The sequence below is a fragment of the Oxyura jamaicensis genome, chromosome 2, assembly GCF_011077185.1.
Source record: "Oxyura jamaicensis isolate SHBP4307 breed ruddy duck chromosome 2, BPBGC_Ojam_1.0, whole genome shotgun sequence".
Taxonomy (NCBI): Eukaryota; Metazoa; Chordata; class Aves; order Anseriformes; family Anatidae; genus Oxyura; species Oxyura jamaicensis.
The window spans coordinates 139,677,310-139,692,630 of record NC_048894.1 but is presented as its reverse complement, the minus strand read 5'-3'; the positions used below and the strand labels follow the sequence as shown (position 1 = coordinate 139,692,630).

At 40.2% G+C, this 15,321-nt stretch overlaps 1 protein-coding gene across 9 annotated transcripts in view; it reads right to left on the bottom strand.

Annotated features, from left to right (window-relative positions):
* Nucleotides 1-15,321, bottom strand: part of OXR1 (oxidation resistance 1) — a 226,676-nt gene that overhangs the window by 68,966 nt on the left and 142,389 nt on the right. For 2 of the 9 annotated variants that reach the window (XM_035319110.1, XM_035319116.1), the window contains exon 1: nucleotides 7,734-7,970. The exons of 6 other annotated variants lie outside the window; for them this stretch is intronic. In XM_035319110.1, the coding sequence (XP_035175001.1) occupies nucleotides 7,734-7,887 (154 nt within the window). In that variant the 5' untranslated portion in view covers nucleotides 7,888-7,970. Of the gene's footprint in view, nucleotides 1-7,733; nucleotides 7,972-15,321 lie in introns of those variants that run through there. One more of the 9 variants, XM_035319112.1, reaches the window with a different exon arrangement.

Sequence of the window (15,321 nt, the reverse complement as noted above, 5' to 3'; positions counted from 1 at the left end):
TTCAGTGATAATCAAACTTTGTTCTTTTTCTAATGTCATTGTTATCAGAAGTTACACAAATAACTTTTTCCAGAAGAATTTATAAGCTAAACAAGAATCCTTTAAAAAAAGCAAACAAGCTGAACAAGTCAACAGTTAAATTATTTACAGTTAGTCACTGAGCTTATTACGGTCAAGAAGATGCAATAAGAGTTTTGTTTGTTTTTTTTTTTCCAAACAAGAACTGTGCATTACGCAACAGATATGTATGCATTTAAGAAAGAGGCAGCAGACTTGTTAAGTGTTTATCGAGGACAATCTTTTTACAGAATCTTAAAAAAAAAAGCAAACAGCATGAGGTAAAAGTTTTTAAAACTGAATACATAAGGAAGTAAGGAAGGAAAATAACTTTCCCTTGAAAGATTGTCTAATAAGTCGCTATTTAGCACTGCATGAAAAAATTTCCTAATTGATAAAATAGAAGAATAGATGCTACATTATTAGATTAGTTCTGCTCAGTAGCAATTAGATCTTTGTAATCTACTTATAAAGAACCAAAAATATTAAAATAGGAAATCTGTATTCCACAAGTCTTGGTGACACGTCCCCTCTCCCCATCCCTGAGCTCCTAATAGCAGGGGCTACATCTCAGCAGAGCAGTTGTCTTATTGACCTGTCTACTCCTCCTGCAGTTAGGTATGGACCATTATTTTCAGTTATCTCCCAAAATTTTCTCCCAAGAGACCCCACTAGTAACCTACAACATGCAGGCAGCCTACGACTTTCTAGCTGAAGTTTTAGCAGTTCGGGACAAGGCAACACGATAAACAATGCCCCTTTTTGTCTTCTTCCCTATGCTAAGCAACTGCTTGTCACTGTGTGGTTGTCTTTCCTAGTAAGTCATGTTCTTGAAAACACTGATCTTTATCATTAATCTCATGATCATTTTTCTTAAATGCAAAGGCAAACTAAATGTATGAGACCTCGAAATGATGTTGCAGTATTAACAAACATCAAAACAACTTTTTCCTGCAACATGGATTCAACCCTGATTTAAGTTCACTTTGTAATCCTCATAACATTAGGACCCTCTCGTCAGCTGCATAGCACATCGTCAGAAATAATTAACTACATGATTTCAGGACAGAAAAAGAATCAGTAGAGTCAGATTTAAGGTATCCTGTTTTGGCAAGCCACTTCCTCAAATGGTTAGAAGACAGAGCCTGCTCCATGCATGACACTTCTACTTCCATCACACTGGCTTTCTTCTCAGATAGCGTTTTACACTCAGGGTAAACAAATATTTCACCAAGTTTTCAGATTATGCCACAGAATGTGTTTGTAACAGTAAACTTCCTCCAATGTTTCACCTAAATATATACATATAGAGTTTAATATGTCAGAGCCTAACCAGCTGCAATCTCCACCTACTGTAGAACCTTTTTGCAGACCAAATGTATGTAATAATGAAAACATGCAAGTCAAAAAATGATACTGAGAATGAAAAGGAAGTTAGCTTCCAAGCATTTCTGGCAATAGTCTTTTTTTCAGATATTTAAAACTATTTTGTTGTACATCAAGTCAACACAATAGCGCACACAGTTTGAAGAGCAAGCAACAAATCCAGTTAACCTTAGCTCCTATCTTTATGATTTTACACTTTGCCTTGTCATATTTAAGACAATGGTGCTTACTTTTTCCAGGAGCTCACAATCAGTTAGCTTTCCTAATGATGCAGCAGATGATGTGCTGTAAAATGATATGCTCTAAAACTGCTCTGCAAACATGGAAATAGATCTACTGTGCATGCGAAGTTATAATCAATGCTTCTGTGAATACCACATTGTACAAGTTTATTGCATTAGGCTTGCAAATGACACCTAACTGGGGGACCAGTCAACATATTAGAGGGTTGGACTGCCATTCAGAGGGGCACAGACAGGCTGGAGGAATAGGCTGAAAGGAACCTTATGAAATTCAACTGGACAACAGTCCTCTACATGGGAGGAAGGAGCCCCTTGTGTTATAAAGGCTGGCACCGCAGGTCTGACCTCAGCAGAACATCAGCTTCAAAGTAGTCTTTATGTTAGAAACTATAATTAATCAGAAAAATAAAGTGTAACATGACATTAAAACAGAAAAATGCAATACAATCAGAGGATATCATTAATAGAATAAATTGCACCTATATTATAAATCAATCTAGCAGATAACTGAAATACAAACCAAACTTCAGTAAAACACCTAATATATCAGAACCCTAAAGAGTAGCAACAACTCAATTAAGAATTATTACCTACGCAAAAACTAGCTCAACAGGAAACAGAAACTAGCAGAATGGAGGGACATACTTATGAGGTCCCAGTAGACTAGCCTTAAAAGCAACTCAATCACACATCAACAAGCAAAATTGGAAGCCGATAGTAAATCAATAACAGAAGTCAAAATGACATCAGGAATTCTGTAGCCCCAAATCCTGGGGAAAAGAAGCAAGGTGAAATGTAACAGTACAAAGCATAAGGTGAAGTGAAAGAGCATTTAACATCCCATATCCACTGAACACTCAAGAATTTCTGATATAAACTTGTAGAGCACAGTTGGAAGAAAGGATTGTGCATATATTAACATATCACAAGATGACTGAGTCACCAGCCCAACACAGGCATAAGAAAATGTAATCTGAATGTATCAACTGAAGTATTTTCAGACACGATAGAGAAACATTAATGTCTTTGTAAAGGATGCTGGAACATTTTACACACATTTCATCTGGATCAGCATGTAAAAGAAAACACAAGAACTGCCTCTCCAGTTTGAAGCTTCTATCATGCTTTATCATATGTCTGTTAAACTCATCCCTATTAAGCACTTAACTTTAAAAAAATTATGTGAAAAAAACCTACCCAATTCTTATTAGGGCTTTAATCTGAAATTAAAAAAGGTAGATACTAAATTTCAAAGCAGGACTTCACAAACACACTGTAAGTTGGCCCTGAATATTTCAGAAAGAATGGCATGAGGGATTCTGTAGCCCCAAATCCTGGGGAAAAGAAGAAAGCAGAAAAAGTAGAAAACTTGCACAGCTGCTACCTTCACTGCAGTTCAGAGCACTTACAGAATACATGGCTTACTGGAAATACTGCATATTGTTATCAGTCAAGAGCTGATACGACAAGAAGTGTAAATAAACCCACAGGCCACATGGTTGAAAAATGAACTATCCGGTTCAGCCTGGGTTGGGGGAAAAACAAAACAGAACACATCACAATCTCTTAATAGAAGGCAACTATAACAATTTCTGACATACTAAGATGATGTTCTGAATGACTGATTTTCATGTCTTTAACTTCTGTACTTAAAATATATATTGCAGGAAGGCTACGTGTGCAGCTTACTTCTCCCTCTATGAAGTGACTACCGACAGAAGCAAGGTGAGGATGTCTAAGAAGGACTCCAGGTGTGCTCAGGATCAAAGTGTTACCTGGAAGAAATCTGAAGCCCATCTGCCCCAACCCCCACTTTAAAACAGGACTACTGTCAACATCAGATCAGGTCAGTGGGAGCTTGGTGGAGCCAAGCCAGTAAAATTTCTGAGGTATGTAAATTACCCTGTAATCTGTCCCAGTGATGTTCCACCCTCCTTGTGAAGTTCTTGTTATGTCCAGTTTGAACCTCCCAAGCCAAAACTTGTGGCTGTTGTGCCTTCTTTTATCATCTGTTACAACTGAAAAGAGCATGGCCCTTCAAGCAGATGTAGGTCACTCTCAGAGTGCCCCTAAGTCACCCTGATGCTTTGCAAGGCTAAAGGCCAGCTCCCTCAGCCCCACACAGGTTGTATATCCTAGACCCCTAAATATACCGGCATTCTTCTGCTGTACCCTCTGCAGTTTCTCAGCAGCCTCTTGAACTTTGCTGCACCATTCAGGACACAGTAGTCTGCATACAACTTCACCAGTGCCACAGAAAAGCAAAATAACTCTTTGAGCAACACTCTCCCTTTCAAAACAGATAAAGGAAACGGCACACTAAGCTATGGGACACGCTGTTGGCTCATTTAAGTAAGGTTTGTATGGATGAGACTCAAATTAAACTGAATGTTCAAGTTAACTCTGCATTGAGGATTACCCTTAATCACACATTCCCTAAAGCCCTGAGTTGCATCTTAAAGCAAAGAAAAACACATGCAAAAAAAAAAAAAAACACACTAACACCTGCAATATATACACCAATAAGCAAAACATACACAGCTACCATGCTGTGTGATGTGGTTGACATGCTGGACAGAAGGGATGTTATCCAGAGGAACCTGGACAGGCTTAAGAAGGGGGCCTGTGTGAACCTCATGAGGTTCAACAAAGCCAAGTGCAAGGTCCTGCATCTGGGCCAGGATAATCCCAAGCAGAAATACAGGCTGGGTGAAGAATGGATGGCAAACAGCCCTGAAGAAAAGGATGTGGGGGTGGTGGTTGTTGAAAAACTCAACATAAGTCAGCAATATGCATGCTTGCACCCCAGGTTGTTTGGTTTTCTGAGCTACAAAAACAGCTTGGCCAGCAGGTGAGGGAGTTGATTCTCCCGCTCTGCTCTCACAAGACCCCACCTGCAGTGCTGCATTGAGCTCTGGGGCCCCCAGCACAAGGAAGACATGGACCTGTTGGAGCAAGTCTAGAAGAGGGCCACAAAAGTGATCAAGCAGCACCTCTCCTTTGAAGACAGGCTGAGGGAGTTGGGGTTGTTCAGCCTTGAGAAAAGAAGGCTCCAGGCAGACCCTATAGCAGCATTCCAGTACCTAAAGGGGGCCTGCAGGAAAGCTGGAGAAGTAGTCTTGGTCAGGGAATGGAGGGGACAAACAGCAGTGGTTTTAAATTATCTGGTCTATATCTATAGATTATATATAAGGAAGAAAGTCTTCTCTCAGAGGGTGGTGAGGCACTGGCACAGGTTGCCCAGATAAGCTATGGATGCCCCCATACCCGTGGGCGTTCAAGGCCAGGTTGGATGGGCCTTGGGCAACCTGGTCTGGTGGGAGGTGTCTCTGCCCATGGCAGGGAGGGTCAGAACTGGACAGGCTTTAAGGTCCCTTCCAACCCAAACCATTCTGTGACTGATTCTGCTTTAAAGCTTCCCAGTAAATCCAGACCATACACATAGACTGGCTTCTTCTAGAAGTTATCAATGGACTACCTTTAGAAGTGACATTTTAAAGCATACATTACTTTTTCCTTGAAGAAGTAATTACAGACTGGAATTACTGGTAGCACCTTTGTTAGAGCTGGATGCTTTCTCTAGCATTTCCGTTTCTCCTCACATTTTTAACCTCCACCACACTCATTAAGAGACAGAATACCTTCATCAAGTTATTCCACCGGCATGGCTGCTGACACAACCAAGCAACTGGTCAGACAGGTTTACGGCCTCCCACGGCACTGTTCAGCCTCCCAACCTCTCCTTCCTCCCTTCTAAGAAAGGAGAATCTGTTCAGCACGTACCCGCAGAATATGTGCTTGCAGCAGTGATTTGAGGTACAGCATTCAGCCAGGATAACTTCTCTGAACTTAGAAACCTTACAGTGCACTGCAGCTATCAAACTGCTTCAGAAGCCAACCAAAAAAAGCCTGTAGAATTACTAATATTACAGGAACAAAATTAAGATACTTTAAGATGTAAAAATAAAAATAGTTTTAAAATAATTAAAGAGGTTGGTTTGTTTCCAAAATCAGAGTTTTCACATTTCACAAGGAAGTATGAATAAGCATATTTATGGAAGAACTATTCTAAGAAATAACAGAGTCATAAGTGAACCATGTAAAGAAAATAATCACTGAAAAGATTCTTCTAAAAGTCACAGGTGGGGGGAAAAATGCTAGAGTAATAAGCCTGGCTCCAGAACACTGCATACAGACTGAACATTTGGAGTAGTTAGTGTTTGCCATTACAGTTTGAGTTAGTGTCATGGGACCCATCTCTAATTAAATTGAAATCCAACCTCTATTTTAACTGTTGTAATCGTTGTTACAGCTTCCACAGCACCTACCACCACAGCACAGGCAGTCTGTGAAAGCCAGCAAGTGCTTGCCACAGGAAGACTTCTGAATTCCACAAGAGTTTATTTCTCCTTATAAGCAACTGAAACCCTGTGAAGGACAAGACAGTACAGAGAGCCAAGATCTAATTGCCTTCAGCAGTAGCCTTGGCCTAGAACTAACCCAAAGCATGGGTCTGTCTGAAAGGCACATCAGATTCTGTACCTGCAGAAATCCACCTCACATTCTAGAATGGTACTCACATTTTCACTAATGTTAGCTTTAAATATATTATAAAAGTATGAGGAAATACACTTTCTGCCCAAAGCCAGAGAAAAAAAAAAAAAAAAAAAGCACACACAACAATGAACAATATCATGCAGTCCAAATTAATCTTTTGTGCCAGAGCAGGAGGAAAAAATAGCCATAGAAAGCTTCCTCCTCCAAGTCTTCACATGTATCAGCAGCTGAACACCTGGCCTTGCAACTGACTGAAGACCAAAATACGTCTGAAGTGTTTCCCTGTCATTTTGATTCTGTGAAAAAACAATAGCCTCTGTTAAAAAGCCCTCAACATTTTGTAGATGCCTTATTGGAGGTACTTTATATCACTGCTGGAACAAGTTGCTGTCACTTTCTGACCCTGTAACACCTTTAGGCTGGGGGCTAGAGAGGAGAATAAAGCAAGACCAAGTAGCACTGCAAACATCAGTGGTCAGCTATTACCCTTTCCATATAAAAGGCATGATCCAAGGCACTCCAGGAGACATTATCATCACATCTCACGCTGCATGGACACTTCCCTTTCCTATTACAGTACGTAGAAGAACTTCTTTCTCCTGATAAAAATGTTATTTTACTTATTCCAAATAACCTGAAGGGAGAGAACAATAAAACTTAATAGTCTTTAGCATTACTTTTCACTAGAGACCTGACTTCAGTCTTGCCTACAGACTATGACAAACGTGATCACCCGCTGAGGGCAGGGCTGTCGAGGACAGAAAGCACGAACAAGTTTACTGTTCACTGAATACTGCTCTTCAGATTTTTAGAAAGCATTTTCACAACTCAGCTTCATGTGGCTTTCTTCCCCAGCAGTCCTCAGAGCGTGCTGCTTTTACTAGTCGAGGCAAGGCTTGTTTCTTTCCTCCAGCTGGTAGCATTACTTCCCTAGCACCCTGGTTGTGGAGGCAGAGGAGGACCAGGGGAGCAATGCCCACCCCTCCAGGTTTTTTGTAGTGCCAGCCTACCTGCCCTCCTCCCACCATCCCACAGTGACAGCAGACAGCATTATCAAGATGGGGGGGGGTGACACAGGACCAGAAAAAAACTCTGCCTAACCTGTTTAACCACCGAAAGGCAGACGTGCTATTTCTGCCCTTAGCAGCACCCCAACTACTTCCAAGTGCCACCAGGACCCCCTGGAAGACAGAAACCACCTTACACACACTGGAGAGCTCAAACCAAGCAACTTTTCCCCAGTCACCCCCCTATACACACACCCTTAATCATAAAAGCACCAGGCAGGCCCGTAGGAACGCAAACACTGCAGCAGCGTCCCCACACCCGCGGGCGTTTGTCTCACCGCACCCCTCCCTGAGGGCAAGGGGCCTCCCCCTGCTTGGCGGGCGGGCACCGCCGGCACCACGCGGCCCTGTCCTCCCTCCTCACGGAGCTCGGAGGGCGACAGCCACCCCCTGCCCCCCGATTCAGCCCCCGTACCCCCGCTACCTGGCGGCGGTTCGGCGGGGTGCGGAGCCCCGCGGCCGAGGCCGTCCTGGAAGCGGACCTGGCGGAGGCCGCCGGGCACGACCCCCCAGAGGCGGCCGGCGGTGCCGCGCAGGAGGCGGCTGCCCTTGCCGGTGATGGCGGTGAGATAGTCCATGGCGCCGGGGCTCCTACGGGCCGGGGGGGCCCATGGCCGGGCCGGGCTGAACACGCAGCTCCGCCGGCCCCGCTCCACAACTTGGGCAAACTTCGGGGCCCGGCCCCGCCTCCATTTAAAGGCGCCGCCATTGGGCGGGGGGAGCGGACGGGCCCGAGCCGTGAGGGGAGCTACTAAGTCACTTTATTCCTCACACACGCTTCAGGGTTTCTTCGTTTTTCTCCGCAGACGGTGGACAGGAGGAGTTTCCGGGCTCTTTTCTGTGGTGCCTGGTGCCCGGCAAGGCCCGCGCTGCTGCCGGCCCCCGGCAGCTACAGGAGGAGCGGTGCCCGCAGCTCCCCGCCCTGTCCCGCAGCCAGAACACGGGGAACCTTACTTCCTTGGGGTCTCGAGCTGATTTACCGTCACCTACACATATTTATGACCTTATCTATAGTTTGGGGGTTTATTTATGTTTTGTGCAAGCTTGCTGCTTTACGGTGATGTGCCAGGAAGCTTTCTGTTTACTCAAAACTTTTGTGTCTCTGCTTCCCTTCACTAAGAAAAGCACAAAAACCCCGAATCAAGGCAGTCCCTTACATCTTGTAACAGTTGTGGACGTTAGGGTACTTTGGCACTGCAGCTGTGATGCTATCGGGTTTTGCTGTTTTGCTTTCAATACTCCAATCACTTTCCTACTACCTGGGAAGCCACCTTCCCCATTGTGCTAGGCAAGCCAGGTCACAGAATTGCCAAGGTTGGAAGGGCCCTCTGAAGATCATCCAGTCCAACCCTCCTGCCGAGCAGGATCACCTAGAGCACACTGCGCAGGATGGCATCCAGGTGGGTTTTGAGTATCTTCAGAGAAGGGGACTCCACAACCCCCCTAAGCAACCTGTTCCAGTGCTCTGTCACCCTCACCCTTTCCCCCTTCAAGTGGCAGCTAACTGCAGTACCCCACTCAGCCTTTGAACTCAGCAAGCCACTTAAGTCTTCTAACAAAACCTAATTTATGCACCAATGTTTCTTTCTTTTTGAAAATGTATTTTGGTTTGTGGTGTTCCTCTCTATCCTTGCATTCTTTGCACTCACGCTTCTTGGGACTTCCAGGGTTTGAAGAAGTAAAACCAGTTAGAACATACTCCAATGTTTTTGTAGAGAAAGCTATCTCAGACATTGTATCTGATGGTTGACATAGGCCTTAAGATGTGCATTCTGCAGATGTTGAGGCCAGAAGAACAATAAGATCATTATATTTGCTACCTGTGCCATAGACCCTAAGAACACAGAACTATAACGTGCTTCGATTCCGATCAGAGTATGATGTAATTATATGCTACATCTAGCTGCAAATGAAAGCATTGTTTAATAAAAAAAATGCTCTTGTTGAGCCAAATCTATTGTGTACATGCAGAACAGAGGAACAAAGTGCTGAGCTATCTCAACTCCTATTCACTTGTAGCAGCTGCTCAATTAAATCAGAGTTTTAATGTCAGCATTTTGGAGTGCTGATTTCTGAGGGTTACTTGATGTAAATAGTGCACTCAAATCAACCCTTCTACTTACTACTTAAATCAGTTATGCTCAGGAGATAACGATGTTCAAGACTTTTTTTTTTTTTTCAAATAAAACTTTTTCACTAAGACAGAAAAAGAAATTTTCAGCAGAATTTGCACTCCCTCCCTCTCCCCTCTTCCCCTCACCATAGAGCCTGCCAGTAGAGATGAACATGTAATTTGTCTGTTCCAGTACTAATGAATAAATAAGGAACTACAAAGTTACTACATGGTCCAAGTACCACCAGGTGTTTATTATATAAACTATCCTGCCTACCAGATCTGTCTTGCCCTAAACATTGTAATTAGTTTTCATTTCATTTCAGTGTTTTTACTGTCTGCTTTGAAGAAACTATGGTTGGTCTTTTTCCGTGTTGATTCTATTTTAAAGAAAATTCACCTATGTTTTGCACCAGAAATAAGCTTACAACTGTGGTGCTCAGCAATTTTGAAACTGAGTTGGCTTGTTCACTAGTGGTCTAGCCACATATGCACCTCTGTTATACTGACATGTATTGACTTATTATATTACATGAGCGATATGTGCCATGAAGCTAAACCAAATAAATATTTTCCATGGTATTTTTGTTAATTTTTACACTTAGATAGATTTTGAACATCTTTAAGTTCCTTTATGTCTTTATGTTCTCAATGTCTAGAAATAACAGAATTCTGCTGAAAAGGACTAATGAGTTTGTATATGATCTCTAGGTGTGCAACAAGGATCTTTCCCTCAAGGATTATTTTCTAGTCTGTGGTATTGGCACAGAACGTGTATCTCTGTAACTCAACAATAATTTGAAACTCGCCCTCCAAAAGAAAGAACTGGTCCTACCTGCTCTTAATTGCCTGTTACCACACTACCACTGCGAGCACCAGCGTTCATTTGGCTGGTGAATGAATTGTACACTAACACTGATCCACTTAAAAGTATATTTTAGTTTAGTCATAAGTAACTAAGCTTTAAATTTTTTTTTTTTTTTTTTTTTTTTTTTTTTTTTTTCCAGGATTAATATTATCACCAGCTAGATCTCCAGATGTTTCATCCTGCAACTATGTGTAAACACCTGTGGAATCACAAGTTACAAAGTAATGTAAGAGTAAGTAGAAGTGGCCAGAAGGTAACAAGGGGAGGGAGGAAGTTGCAGGCCACTCTATCTTCAGTGTCAGTGTTTGTTAGCTCAAAGTGATAGTGAAAGTATAGCACGAGCGGAGATACCTTCGTGTCAGTATTATACAGAAAAATACCTTCAGTAACTACAGAAATGTCTGACAGAATATGTTTGCATTTATGATGCAACACTTAATAATGCATTATACTAATCTATTGCTGTAAATAAAGACAACCTGGTCTTGTAGCTATATCTCATTTTCCAAAGTCCCAAACCAGATTCACAGTGAGTGCAGGCAGAAAGCTTTTGAGCTGCATACTGAAAGAACTGACAGTGTAGGGAAGAGAGAACAAGGATCGGTTTTGATCAAATAGAAAATAACACAATGAGGAAAGAAATCTTTTTAAGGTGTGAACATAGAATTATATATAAAAATATTTTAAACAAGAAAAAAAAAAAAAAAAAAAAAAAAAAAGATAAAACTGTGTAACAGCAAGTGGTAGTGACCCATAATTTCTTTGGGGACAGATCTGTTGCTTGCAAAAATAAATGCTAATTGCAGCAACTAATTCCAGGCAAAATGCCAGCAGATGCTGTGCAAATTTCCTTAGGTCTCAGACAGTTCACATGCCTGGTGTACAGGATATGGGCCTCTTGCTGTTCATCTTGCCAAATTTATAGTGCTACCAAGCTGCAGACAAAGCATACTAGACTGTAACACAAAACCCCTATTTTATCTTGTGAGAAACAAGGTTTACGCATGCTTTCTGAGGAGAAAACCTTGACTTTAGTAATTTGGCAATCTGTCAGAATTAATGTTCATTTGTATATAAGCAACCTATGTGCAACCATGTAATTTTGACAGTCTCATTTAAGATTTATTACTCATTCTGGAGGCACCTGCTCTCATTTGATGTTATGATGATGCTATTTGCCTTTGTTAAGTATTCTAAATTACCATATCTGGTCAAGACCCTACTCATTTACATGGTTGCAAAATCTATAATGAGTGGTTAAAATAGGGATTTGAATTAGAACATGCATAAAAGTTTTGCCTCTCTCTTACTAAAATAGATTTCATTAAAAATTAATGTAAAGTAATTCAAGATTTATTTACTTTTTCTTTCCTAATGAAAAGGATAAACTCTTAAGACAAAATCACGGACTGCAGTCTGTTTCCAATGCTATTTCAGTAAAAGACAAGTACAATGCGGAACGCATATGCGGTCCCTGAAGGAGGAACCAGAACTGAGGCATGCAGAACACCCACATTCTCAGTCACATTTCCCTGTTAACCCACTAATTTGAATGATGAAGTATGGAAGTACATAGTTCTAGAAGTAAAAAATAGTTACACAGATCAATTTTTTTGAATGTTCAAATAGTTCCAAAGTTCAGTGTCCCTATAAACTTGGGAGAAGTTGAAAAGAGAGAACCAGTAGGTGACACTAAGTAAATGGGTATACTGAAAACAGGCACTTTACTGAGAACTATGGATTAGGTGTGTCTGTCCATATGGGGTTTCACAATACTACATCGTCTTCTCAGATTAGACACTGAGCAAGAAGGAAGCTACCAGCATCTACATAATATCTTCAGAAATAGTAAACCTGGAGTCTCAGGCTTCAGCAGGTAGGGATATAGTTCAGTTTTTCATAAGCAGCTCCTTATCAGATTAGAATGAAATGTGGGTCAGTCTCCATCCCAGCCATTAAAGCTGATCAGTGTTCCATAGAAAATGTATAATCGAAAGGACAAGCCAGAATAAACATCGGGAACAAGGAAATTTGGCATTCCTTTGTTGTGGACTGCGATACTTCAAGTATAGATTGTGTATTTGATTATTCTTGAAACAGCACTGAAAAAGACAGGATCCCATTACAGACTCTCTTTTAGGATAGTAGCTTTCTCAGTAGAAAACTGAGTCAAACCTCCTTTTTTATTTATATTTCAAACCTGGCTCAATAAATCTTTAATTTCTTTTTGTAGGAAACAACAACAACAACAACAACAACAAAAATGTCTAGACAACTACACATTAGACTTCTCCAGGCTGAGGTAAACTTTTGGATAGCTGTTTTGGACCTAGGTACCTCAGTCTTCCCCTACAATGCATTTAAACATGAAAGTATGCAGTCCTAAGCACTCCTCCTTTTAGATTTGATTTCATAATATTTAAGTATTTAAGTACCATAACATTTGTTGTGTTTAGTTTTTGTCTTACCAAATTAAGAAGTTTAAAGAAGACAAGTAATTCCTGTCAGATGCTGCTGCAACACCTGACCTCTTTGAGCTTTGTCTGTTCTGATAAAGGTTGCGGTTACATCAATTTTATGTTTTTGTTTGTTAGGTAGGTATCTATCTTAATCCAAGTCAGATTATTTATACTTAAGACATCCCAACAAATCCTTTTGACTAATTACAGTAACATCTGAGGAGAAAGCAATTTTTGCTTTTCTAGCCAGATTTAAAAAATCTTGATGCCGTAACTTCAATTTGATAGTAAAGGTAGAAACACCATACAAATACAACATACAATCAAATCTAAGACATTACTGAAATAGAAAAAATGCAGAATTAATAAGTTTCCTGTGTTGACATATGTGACATAGTCATGACAATGTATATTAAGCATATGAAATTCAACAGAAGTGACTGTAAAGTGAGTGTATTTTACTCTATAATATATGCGTAGCCTCACCCTTCAAAATAATTTGATCAGATTTCAAAAGCATGCCACAATTTTTGACACTTTTGGAAGCACAAATTTTCAGCTGCATGTGGCCTGAATTTTCAGAGCAATTAAGTAGATAACAACCTTTGCTTCCTTCAGTTATCTACCTTCCCTGAAAAATTATATCCCGTAGTCACTATCCAACTCTCATCTATGCTGAAAGTATTTTTCAAAATAAAAAGTGATAAAATTAGTGTTACTAAAATATATATTCTAAAACTGAATCTGTATTTTCCTAATTTTCCCAAAGTATATTGTGGATGCTTAGATGTAGAAATGTTCTGCACTACAATAACATATATCAGCATTTGTTATAATATCAAAGATATAAACATGGAAGTTTTCAAATTTGTCCATGAACACAAACATATCTTGCTGGGACTTTTCCATGTTTATGGAAGAACTTCAGTTTCAAGTGCAATTACACAGCTGTATATATAGTCTACCTTATCAAATAAACATGAAATGACCTCCGGGTCTTCAGTTCATACTTATTTAATAATAATAATAGCTTATTATGAAGGGAACACTCTGTTCTGTTCAGGGAATTTTATGAAAATTAATTTAGACCCTAAGGGATATGCATGCACAGGCATGCATATACAGACACCCATGCAGTTTAAGGGTGCTAGCTAGGTAGAATAATAGCAGAACAAAGTTAATTTTCAGTAGGCACAGATGTGTCCCTGTCTTCATGTCATCATCTTACTGACATTTTGTTCTTTCATCACGAGTTTTGAAACTCAGTGTGGAAAACACTGACAATGTAATTGATAACTGTAGTATTTACTAGCTAATCCCATCCTCCACAGACACATAATTTATACAAAAGATAAATATTGCCTATGAAAGCAGATCAGAAAATTGATTATTCATCAGGTATTTGAATCCTAGACAATCTTCTCTTTATCCTTTTTTTTTTCCTGTTTGCAGTACAACTATAACAATTCTTTCCTTAACACTCATTAAATGCTTATCATGTTTTTAATGTACTGTACGCTCTAAGGAGGTGGCAGAAACTTGCTCAGAAACAATAGAACCAGATTCCAATTCACCATAGACTTTTTTGCATTACCGTATTGGTTCATAATAACATAAAATGTCCCTCTGGTAGGATACTTACCATTGTGGAAGCTCCATTCTGTAGTATACCATTTATGAAGACTAAGCAATCACAATACAACTGAGATTTCAAACCAAATCACTGATTCAGATCATTAACATAAAAATAGCTGCTTTATGATCAATGTCTTGCCACCTCCTGACCATCTGTATTTCACATATTCATAGCAAGGTTCACATACTTTAGAAAGCCATAGTCCTGCCTTGGGATGAAAACCTCACGTTAATAGCTGAAGTGATGAAAAGGTTCTATTTGTCTGAAGACATAATTGACTGCTTGTCACATGCTCACATTATATTCAGTTGGCACCAAATCAAGTTTCCAATTTAGAAAAGATTTTGGCTTTTAGTTCTAGGTTTTGAGCTTTAGTTGCAGCTTTTAGACATGAAGATAGAAGGATCCTTTTCATGGTTCTGAACAAAATGATTCTACTCAGACACCTGGAAAAAGCAGAGTTAAGAACAGCTGATAAGCAACCTCATAATGCCAGTTCTAAGTAGGAATGCCATCTTAAGTAGAATGATGTTATTGAGATAAATGGGCCAAAAATATCATCAGAATTTATCAGGAGCCTGAATAAGGCTAATGGCAACAACCGATCCTTTTGGCTGCAATTTTATTCTTGTAATAAGAGTTACAGATTTTCTTTTTTACTTGCTCCTGCTTAGGCGGAGCATTCGAGGATTAAGGATTAGATGAAAAAGACTGAATTCTGAATTCTGTTCCGTTCTCTGCTACCTGATTTTTTGTTGTTGTCGCTCTTTTGCTTATATAGAGTAAGTGAAAGCCTTTTGTACATACCTTTTTCCGAGATGTATAAATCTGTGTGGGACATTCCTGAAATTTCCTTTTGAATGAAAACCAAGAAGGAGTATGTTGACTATTAGGAGGAAGTTCTGCTTTTTCTTTCTTGTTAAATCTTCCTTCTTA